This window comes from Populus euphratica, unplaced genomic scaffold, assembly GCF_000495115.2.
Source record: "Populus euphratica unplaced genomic scaffold, PopEup_1.0 scaffold1797.1, whole genome shotgun sequence".
Lineage (NCBI taxonomy): Eukaryota > Viridiplantae > Streptophyta > Magnoliopsida > Malpighiales > Salicaceae > Populus > Populus euphratica.
Genome location: NW_011501659.1, coordinates 14,464 through 25,492, shown reverse-complemented (window position 1 = coordinate 25,492; position 11,029 = coordinate 14,464). Strand labels below are relative to the sequence as shown.

The following is an 11,029-nucleotide window of genomic DNA, read 5'->3' as shown; positions in this document are numbered from 1 at the left end:
GTAGAATGTGATGATTGGAGATTTCTAACTTACAGCTTATTTGTTAGAAAAATAAAAAATAGTAAGATATTAAAAAATATATTTAGAAACTAAAATGTATATTAGTTAAAAATTACACGCTTAGAGCAGTCGAAGGGTGTAGCAGTAACAAAATATTCCATATATGTTTGATATTAAAATAAAACAAAATAGTGAAGGGATCTTTTAAGCATAAAAGGAAATATATAGGGATGTAGAAAAACATCTGAGAATTAATTCACCGCCTGACAACGGACGAATAAACATCAATATATTGCCCCATATTTTAGACAATATTACCTTCTTCGTTTCTCATGCCTGAAATTCATTTCTCTCTCTCTTTGTAGTAATAATAATAATAATAATAATAATTTTTTTAAGGAAAAAACCCTCTCTTCCCTTTGAGTGAAAAATGGTGTAAAGAATCAAAAAACAAAGAACAAGGATCCCAGGTTTGTTCATCTTTTATTTTTTATTTTTTTTTATCAAGGTATTTTCTATTTCCAGTTATCTTTCTTTTTGTTTTCTTTTATTTTACTAACAAATATGTATAGGTGCTTTATATATGGCTTGTTTGAATACCTGTTTAATGTTTTTCTTGTATTTATTTTGTTTTCTTGCATTTTTGTGTTGATTGTCAGTTGCAAAATTTAAGTGGGGGCATCGATTTTCTTTACCCAAAAAAAATGGAAGTTAAAACCCTAGCAGCTGATAAAACCACTGACCCAGGTGCCAAAACCATCAAAGAAAACGGGAAGGAAGGTTTTGTTGATGATTTAGCTCCCGCCTTTGATGTTAATAATCTTGAGGATTCTGAGATTAATGGAGTTTCTTCTTTGTTAAAGATGCAAGAAAGTGGGTGTCTTAAAGGGTTAGAGTCTGTTTTGGATTATCTTAACAAGAATGAGCAAAGGGGCTTTGGGGATCATGGTTTGAATACTGATTTACTAGTTGCAAATGAGAGGAGCATTGATGATGCTGATGCTGCTGATGGTAGGGAAGGAGAGGTGGATATAGCGGACAATCAATTTAGGGTTGGCGATTTTGTGTGGGGTAAGATTAAGAGTCATCCATGGTGGCCAGGGCGGGTTTATGATCCATCAAATGCATCTGATTACGCAAAGAAAGTTAAACAAAGGGATAAAATTCTTGTAGCTTATTTTGGAGATAGCACGTTTGCTTGGTGCAATCGATGTCAGTTGAGCCCTTTCGAGGAGAATTTTGTGGAAATGTTCAAGCAGAGTAACTCAAAAAGCTTTGTGAATGCAGTAAAGGAGGCGGTGGATGAGGTTGGTAGACTTGTGGATTTGAAGATGACCTGTGCCTGCGTGCCTCAGGAGAATTTGATTAGGTTTGGTAGATCATTGGCAGTGAATACTGGAATTAAGGAAGGACTTCTTGTGCCTGTAGGTGGAATTGAGAAGTTCTCAACTGCTTTGTTTGAACCAGCAGCATTCCTTCCTGTATTGAAAGATGTTGCTCAGTTTGTCAGTACTGTTAATATGCTGGAAGTCACAGTGTTAAAGAACTGGCTGTCAGCTTTTTATCGAGCAAAAGGAGGTTACCAGTTGCCAGCTTACCATGAGCCACTGCCAATTTCAGGCCTTGATGATGACACCAGAAATTGGATGATGGACTTGACTGATCACGGTGGTGGAGTAGAAGCCAGAATTCAGGGTCCAGTTGAGGAAGACTGGCTTTCTTCACCGACAAGCTGTAAATTTGGCCAAACCACCCAGAGCCCTTTGCAGAAATGTCAAGATATGTCAGAGGATAGATGGAATCGGAGAAGGAAACAAAAAAGCATTGCTGAAATTTTGCGAGGGGATATAGATGCTGAGGCTGAAAGCAAGGAGGATGATGTGACTAAAGAAGAAAGAGAGTCAAGGAAACAAACATCTTCCGCCGAGAGAGAGACAGGGAAAGGTGGTGGTAAAATTATGGGACAGGTGATGGACGCTAAGATCCAAAATGTGGTGGGGGATGTGCCTATAGAGAAAGCAAGCTCAGGTAAACCTGCATCTTCATCTGGGAGGGAAAAGAGAAAAGCAAGTGATAAAGCTGACGCTGAGGACAAAAGTAAAGTGGGGGATGTGGGTGAAGCAGGAACAAACTCTGGCCAACATGAATCTACATCTGGCAGGAAGAAGAGGAAAGTCAGTGATAAAGCTGCTGCTGATTGCAAAAATGAGGTGGGAAATGTGGCTGAATTAAAATCAAACTCAGAAAAGTCTGCATCTTCATCTGGGAGGAAGAAGAGGAAAGTTAGTGATGATGTCAATGCTGATGGTGGCAGTGATTCAGTTTATAGACTGAGGAAAGAGACGGCACTTTCTGAGTCTTTTGTAGCATCTGATCTTGAAGTTGGTGGTAGGGACGTCAAGAAGGTAAATTCTGCTGTTGAAAATGATGATGCTGAGGGAAATATAGATGAAACAAGGGACAAAACTGTGTCTGGGAAGAAGAAGATAGATGGGGGATTACGTGATCTAAGGGATGGTGATGAGGCTAAAGCTCGAATTGAGAAAGGTTCATTCTCAAGGGAAAGAAGACAGAGCAAGTACTTGTCCCCTCCCTACACAAATATTAATAGAGGGCAAAGAAAGAAAGGTTTAGAAGCAGAATCCAAGAAAATTTCCAATGATCCTGGATTGAGGGAACGGATGACCATGGCTGCAGGCCATCTTATCTGCGAGAAATTTCAGATGAAAGCCTATGAAGAAACTGGTGGAGATCAGATATCAGATGGTTCAGGTCCTCAGACACCAAAACAAGATCGGAACATCATTGATCTAGTCAAGATTAAGGCACCTGTCAATCAAATGCTATCTCATGTCCAGTCTCTAGCTCTTAATCCGACATATCTGAAGGAAGGCAATGCTCTTGGTTTTGTTGAGGAATTTGTTTCTGCATTCAGAAGTTCAATCTATCGCAATGGATCCAACTACAAAATGTACAACAAACATCAACCAGGAAGAACAAAGAGAAATTCCCAAGAATCTGAACCTGGGACATCAGGATTCGAGCAAAATCTGGCTTACCAAAGTTCTGCTGATTATAAATCCAGGTCAAAAAGGCCCGAAAAGAGTGAAGAAGCAAAATTGGACAAGCTCAAAGTCAGGCAAGCTGCCACTGCAACAGATGTGAAGACAAGTGACAAGGAATCAGATGGGAAATCTCAGGCTGCTGCTGCCCTTTATGCGACATTTTCTCCGGGATCTTCTCTTCCTTCAAAGAATGATCTTATTATGATATATGAGAAATTTGGGCCCCTTAATCAAGAGGAAACGGAGGTGTTCTACAATAATGGCTGTGCAAGAATTGTTTTTTTAAGGAGCCCTGAAGCAGAGAAAGCCTTCAACGATTCCCAAATTGCCAGTCCTTTTGGAGCAGCGAGTGTGACTTTCCAGCTTCAATATCTCTCATCAGCTGAAACTAAGACCCCTGAACTCAGAGAGATACCCAGCTTGAAATCTTCTCCTCTGGCTAAGGACAAAACCAACCTGGACAAGGAATTGGCTTCACAATCATCTGCTAATGATGTGTCACAACTGAACTACATAAAGCAGAAGCTTGAGGTGATGAGCTCAATACTGAAAATGTCCGATGGAACAGATATGAAATCCAAATTAGAAGGGGAAATTAAAGGCCTATTGGAGAAGGTAAGCACAATGGCCAGATCTTCATTGTAGAATGGCATTCCCTCTATAGAGTGTTGTGTTCTTGTAGAAGTAATCTTTCTTGTAATGCTGTCCATAATACAGGTTAGGAGATTATGCTATACAGATTACAGAAAGGGTGTTCTGGTTCATGTAACTAGTTGCTTATCTCACCATCATAGAGATGATTAACATTTTAGATTTTGGTCTCTGTTTATTTACATGGTAGTGATATATATAGTTTATATTACAGAAAGGGTGTTCTGGTTCAGGTAACTAGTTGCTTATCTCACCATCATAGAGATGATTAGCATTTTAGATTTTGGTCTATGTTTATTTACATGGTAGTGATATATATAGTTTATATTACAACAGTTGAACCTAGGACGTAAAGAACACAAAAATCAATAGTATTGATCATATATCCATACGTCAATCTTTCCCATATTGCTCTGAGGTTTTTGTGGAAAGCTTTTCTTATATATTTTTTTACTATATTTTAGCAAGCAGTCAAGGGCTCCTGTATCTTGTTCACTCTTGCACTGCATGACTACTTGCTCTCAGGAGGTGGCAGCGAGAAATATTATTGATAGAAGGCTGCTTCGTTGGATGGAGTGGGGGCTTCAAAGAAGCTAAAGAACACCCCATGGGTTAAGTTTCAGCGATCTTAAGATCCTTGGAAGTTGTAACTGTGGGTTTGTTTGCTAGTAACGGATTATCATGGCAAGAACGCAAAGAACCATGCTTAGACCCATGGTGGGCAGATTCTCTCCATTATATAAAGGATAAATTACATTTTACAAGGGCAATATTTGCTGGAATATTAGAATATAGGACGAGATACAGACAGAAGAAAAGACGGGAAGTGGGGAAGAATCTTGATCAACTTCGTTATTTTGATGGTTGTTTTTTAATTTGTTTATTTGAAAATGTATTTAAATAATATTTTGTTACTTTTTTATAATTATTTTTAACATTAATGTATAAAACAATTAAAAAATATATATAATTGTAAGTAAACAAAAAGGTCTTTTCATATGTTTCCCCAAACATTAATATGATTAAAGTTTGGTCTTTTCTTTAATGCAATTAGAAGTTGTTCTTGGTTTTGATATATACCCATCCCCAAGACATTAATTACTTTCATTCCGCTAGTAAGAAAAATACTAATGAGAATTTAAAACCGGAACCGGATGTTTAATAAAATTCATCGTGGTGGTTTTTATGTGCCAGTAAATGGCAATATTATTATAATCCTATATTTTCTTACCAAATAAAATTAAAACACTTGATCTTGTTCCCAACCATCGAAGATTTTTTATTTATTTATATGACAATATTATATATATATATATATATATATATAAAGAACAATAATTTAAATTTAATTTCAAAAATAATTTGATAGTATAAAGCTTCCTCCTATTAATATCTACTACCTTAGAAGAAATCTTTTTTTTTTTGGTTTTCCCATGTCATTCATTTAATATAATCCAAAAGCAATCACCATCAAAATAAAAATAAATAAACAAATTAGAAGCTTTAAAATAAGGATAAAAAAATATTTATCCAATTAAAACTTTTTTTATCTCATTAGATATTATGAGTCAACATGGAGGCTCCTCACCTAACTTTTAAATCATATTAGAGTTGAACTAATATAATCTAATTAATTTGACAAGTTAAATCATAACATAATTCATTTGGTCAAATTTAATCAAATTTTATTTTGATCTAGTCAAAACTAGGTTTGACTAAAAAAATGGTAGATATTATCATTTTAATCTTGTATAAATAATAATATGACAATGCTTAAAGTGGACTTAAGTCTTAAAGTGTGGCTTGACAAACTTGGTCATTTAGGGCAAAACTTAGTTTGCTTTAAAAAAAATTAGAAAAATTATCTTGACATCCTATAGTTTGGTCAAAATTACACTTACTTACCGAGTCTCTATATTGCCTTGACAAGGGTGATTACTAGAAAAACAAGAGATCTTTTTAAGCTTATATAGTACCTTTTTCCTATTTCATATAGAGAAACTATCTATCCATATGATGTATCTCTTTTGAATAAACCTAGTTGCATTAGGACATACTTAACCTTAAGCATCTTACCTTGTAGGACTCCAGACTGATAGCATAGCCTCCATTAAGAAAATAACTTCTATTGAATATGGGTTGGAATCTGAATCTTTACAACTGTTAGAAGGGGATTGTTTGAGACTAAATGATAGTAAATTGCCACCCATCAAAAGTATAAGCAGCTCCAGAAACCACCTAAAAAAGCTTCTCTCACATGTAAGAAACATTTTGAAGATGAATTTTATAAGAAATTTAGGAGATTGGTGGAAATCACAAAGCTGCCCATCCAGAATTCAACCATTAAAGCTCTTTTGTATTTTTAGAACTCTAAGTACCATTGTTTTACCTTTAGGGACATAAATATATGCCCCTACCTTAGAGGAGTATAGTTTACTCACAGAGTTCCTAAGAGATCTCTATAAGATTTATTTCCACCAAATACCCAATAACATGTTTACTAGAATAGCTAAATTGACAAAAATCCTATATTTGCACAAAATACCAGAGAAAAGTACAGGTCATTTAAAGTAGAAGATAATATAAGAAGTTATTGAAGGATGAAGGGGTAACTATATATTCACTAAAGAAAATAACAGAATATTCACTTTGAGAATCTTTGGTTTGGTTTTGTTTCCAAATTTATCTAGAGTAATCAGTTTAGAGGCAACCATAGTTTCATTGAATACAAAAACAATAGGATAAATCCTACCACGATAATATTGGCAGAAAAATCTTGACACTTAATCATCGTGGGAAGGTTGACAAAGGGGTAATAAGGTATTGTGAACAACTGTTATACATATAATTGATCAGCTATATAGAAACCAATAACCCATTATTTACAATTTCTGGTGGTTTATTCTTAAACCATAGGAAATAGTTAAAGAAAAAGAGTGGAAAGACCTAGATGAAGAAAAATAAAAAGCAAAACTCCAAAAGATCTCACAAGGAAAAGTCAAATAGAAAGCTCCATAGATGAGAGCAACAAATTGCTTGATAAGTTGTAGGCAAAGACAGTGGGTACCTTTGGTTAGGATAACCGGGTACGTCAGCCATGCACTTGTTTTGGTTGTCAGACAGTTTGAGGGAATATAACATGTGCCTAGAACAACCAAACTATTATAATTTTTCAGGTTATTTAAAGAGAAGTCCACTTTAGAGGTCATGGAAAGCATGAAAAAGTACTAGAAGCTGCTGGTGTTAATAAAAAGAGAATTAGATGATTTGAGGGATCCAATCACTATCAAAACATATCCGAAGTGGAAAGGGATATCATTGGTCACTATCCCTATTAATCTTGAATTTGAAGCTGAGACTTTTCAAACCGTTGAACTAAGTCCGAGGAAGAGGGTTAACAATAAAAAAGAGTTAAGAGAACAGTTGGAGAAGCTCCAAGTACAATTAGGCTCCAGTAGAACCTCCATAATTTCTCTCAAAAAACAACTCCTTACCGAAAACAAATTGTGGAAGTTTGTGGAACAACACATATTGAAAAAGGATTAGAGAATTGTGTATTTGGAGAAGCAACTAAAAAAATGAAAGAATAGAAAAAAAAAAACAAGCCGAGAAGTAGCTAAAAGAATTAGGAGGAAATTGGATGCAAATCAATGCTAAATTTAAGACACTAAAGACTAATTTCGATGATTGCTAAGAAAAGGCCAACTTGTTTTCAAAGTTCTAAGCAAAGTTAGAAAGCCTAAATGAGCAATATGAGTTATTATATAAGATACATATGATTCTTGAAAGTGAGCTAGCTAAAGTAATAATAAGAGGAAACATTGTCAAAAACTCTCAAATTGAAGAGATCAACTTGATAAAAAGAAAGCTCAACAAGGAAAAATCAAAATAAAACATTTGGAGAAGAGGAATGGGTTGCTAGAACACTATGATCAGATGATTGATACCAATAACCATTAACTAGGAAGAGATATTTATTGATAACAATAAGATATTTATCGATATCAGCAAAGTATAGCCAAAATTTATGTTTTTCTTATTGATATAGGGAATAAAGGCTTTGTATTTCTCCTAGTAAATAATGATGAATAAATGTAATAGCTAAGATCGGATATTAATGAAAGGGCTTGGACTAACCTTTTTGAAAACTATACTGTATTAACGAGTACAAATAAAAGGGATTGGACCCAACCTTTTGAACAATATAACGTATTAATGAGTACAAATTTATTAAGCATCAACTCGAGACAAATTCCTTTAATGACTATGAAAGGAACAGAAAGCTCACCCGAAAAACGACTGTATATCAATTTGAAAACTTGTATAACCCACCTCAAAACATACATCATACATAACTATGTATTTATGTGCATTTGTATTAATGAGTCTTGAAATATGTTCAAAGTAGGCATTCAAAATATAAGTGTCCTTGCCAAGGTCTATAACACAAGGCTTCATAAAAAGATGAAGAATGAAGAAAGGGCCCACTTTGAGGCTCACTACCAGAAAGAGTTGGACAATTTCAAAAGCAACATGGCTCATATGACTAGCTTGCTCGAGCAACTCCTGTGAAAACAATTAAAGAAAGGGACATCCAGTCAATAACCAATTATGCCAAAACCATTTGCAAGCCCAATCATCATGGACTCATAAAATTTAGAGACAAATCCTGTCACCAGACCATAAGGAATGACGAGTTTTCTGATGGCTCACCCGACTACACTTACTCAAAAGCTAACCACCATAGACTTAACTATGGGAGAATCCAATAGGACTAAAGCTTTTGGTCACCACGAACAGGATAAGTGGGCTCCTTAGGAAGAAAGGTTGAGGGCAGTCGAGGGTTTTGACATCTATAATCCAATCAAGGCAGCTATCATATGCTTAGTACCAAATATAGTAGTACCCAGTAAGCTTAGGGTACTAGACTTTATCAACAACACAAGGTTGAAATGCCCTAATATACCTCTAAGGTCATATTCTAATAAGATGGCGGAAGTTGTACACAATGATAAGTTGCTCATACAATTAGTAGTAGTAGTAGTAGTAGTAGTAGTAGTAGTAGTAGTAGTAGTAGTAGTAGTAGTAGTAGTAGTAGTAGTAGTAGTAGTAGTAGTAGTAGTAGTAGTAGTAGTAGTAGTAGTAGTAGTAGTAGTAGTAGTAGTAGTAGTAGTAGTAGTAGTAGTAGTAGTAGTAGTAATAATAATAATAATAATAAAGAAAGAGAAGAAGAAGAAGATGATGAGAACTTTGAGATGGAATATTAATGTAACGATTAAACAATGATAATAACAAATGTCAAGGTTAGAGGTTCCACTAATGGTATATCAAACAAGTATAGTATAAACTCTTATTATTGAATTGGAAACCACACACAAAGGAGGTTCCAATCAGATTATATATTGTTAACATGATTACATTAGTCATCTTATTCAATTAATGCTAATACTTGTAAATCTCGTCAAGCATTCATGATTATAACTTATGTTAACAACAAATCAAGTTCCTTTCATAGCTCAGGTGTCGGTTATACCATACATTATGGGCTATGAAAGTGCCAAGCATTTGTTGTACCAAGTGTTATATAACATAAATCAAGATTAGTCATTTAACAAGCAAAGTATTAAAGAGTGAACAAGATAGCAAATATAAAACATGTTAGTATCAAACATTAAAGTCCATATTAAGTTTACATTATACTTATTCTTACACCATTAGTGTAACCTTTTCACCTTGACATAATTAACTTAGCTAGACATAATGAAAGAAAGCAAAATAGATAAACAAAATAAGAACATAAAAGTTAACTAAGTAAAGGAAAGGAAATGAAAGGCATAAACTTAATATTAATGAAAACAAAGCATAAAAAATACAAAGAGAGAAAGGAAGAGCATGATCTTGATCTGGAAATCAAGATGCCTAAATGCATGGCAAATGCCTCCTTTTATAGGCCAAAAATGGGAACTATTGATTTGATGACTAATTGATAAGTGGGTGACCAACTTTTGACTTGGTGACAATCCTTATCTTCTCTTGTCTGCCCAAAACGTCATTGATAACGTCAAAATTGGAGCCAGTTGTAAACATGAAAGTTGTAGGCAATTGTCTCAGCTTTCTTGTGTAAAAATTTCAGCTCATTTGGACTTCTAGAACTCCAGATATGGCCAAAATACCGAATAGTGCTCGGGCTGGAAGACAGATTCGGGCTTCTTTGTTGTTGCTACAATTTGGACTTGATAATGGCCTTTTTAGATCTTGGGCTCCATATGAAAGTTGTAGGCCTATGTCTTACCTTTCCATCCATATAAATTGGACCTAAATCTGAGATCTGTAGCTCCAGATATGACCCAATTACCGAACAGTGTTCCGGTTTGGATTGCACCGACATCTCTTTTCTAAGTTTGGCCATCTCTTTATCCTTGCAATTTAAGTTCTTCAAGTCATCAATCAATCCTTTCATTTATGTGATAGGCCTGCATTAAAAATAGACATTTACCATAAATTATAGGTATCTTATATTATTAGATACATTATTATAAAACATATTTTAGTTAAGGAGTTATTGATACTTCAAGTGCAAAATGATGATATAAAACCATGATAAAAATGCACTTTTAAGTACTAATCACACCCCCCAACCAGCTTATTACTAGTCCCTAGTAATCAAAGCGTTAAAATAGAAAACAAATTTGCAAATTTCACAAAGCAAGGTATTCATCATTTAACTTCCATTAGTCTATCCAGATAAACAAACTCTCATTAAATTTATATATCTGCTCAATACCTCTTAACAAGATATTAATAAACCTTTCTTTTGTGCTCAATGTATCAACACATAATTATGGGGCTTTTCTTGGAAGAAAACAAAATTTTTGTTCTAATGTTTAAGGTTAACTTCCTTGGGTTGGGATTATTATTTTTGTCTTTTTTGTCTTTTTTTTTTTAACTCTATATACATATACTTTAAAAACATCATGCATCTTTAACCCATGTAACGAGCTTTCAGCTAATGACTCCCAGACCAGTTGGTCTTAGGGCATTAGGTGTTAAGACACCCCTACGAGCTTAGTAACTCAGGTCGCAGATACTGATATGTAAATAGTGCAATGTTTGATTCCCTTAAGATTTTCTCCTTAAATCATGTAACAAGCGTTGGGCCAATAGCTCCCAAGTCAGTTGACTTTAGGGTATTAGGTGTTAAAACACCCCTTCGGGCTTAATTACTTAGGTTAGGGAGGCTACAAAACCAAACTTATCTACGTTTTTATTATTATCATTTTTTTCATTTTTTTTTAATTATATACAATCCATTT

The 11,029-nt window shown here is 34.6% G+C and overlaps 1 protein-coding gene across 4 annotated transcripts; it reads left to right on the top strand.

Moving 5' to 3' along the window:
* The first annotated feature begins 321 nt into the window (after nucleotides 1–321).
* Nucleotides 322–4,677, top strand: LOC105118231 (uncharacterized). 4 transcript variants are annotated; one of them, XR_840916.1, is made up of 3 exons: nucleotides 322–470; nucleotides 660–3,830; nucleotides 3,950–4,133. XR_840916.1 is itself a non-coding variant. In XM_011016129.1 (3 exons), exons 2-3 carry the CDS (start codon nucleotides 705–707, stop codon nucleotides 4,311–4,313), a joined length of 3,048 nt encoding a protein of 1,015 aa, XP_011014431.1. In that variant the 5' UTR covers nucleotides 322–470; nucleotides 660–704; the 3' UTR covers nucleotides 4,314–4,677. The 4 variants fall into 4 exon arrangements, 3 of the variants coding, with proteins under 3 accessions (XP_011014431.1, XP_011014430.1, XP_011014432.1); XM_011016129.1 differs by lacking the exon at nucleotides 3,950–4,133 and adding an exon at nucleotides 4,242–4,677 and having other exon boundaries at nucleotides 660–3,680; XM_011016128.1 differs by lacking the exon at nucleotides 3,950–4,133 and adding an exon at nucleotides 4,181–4,677 and having other exon boundaries at nucleotides 660–3,680.
* Nucleotides 4,678–11,029: the final 6,352 nt, after the last annotated feature.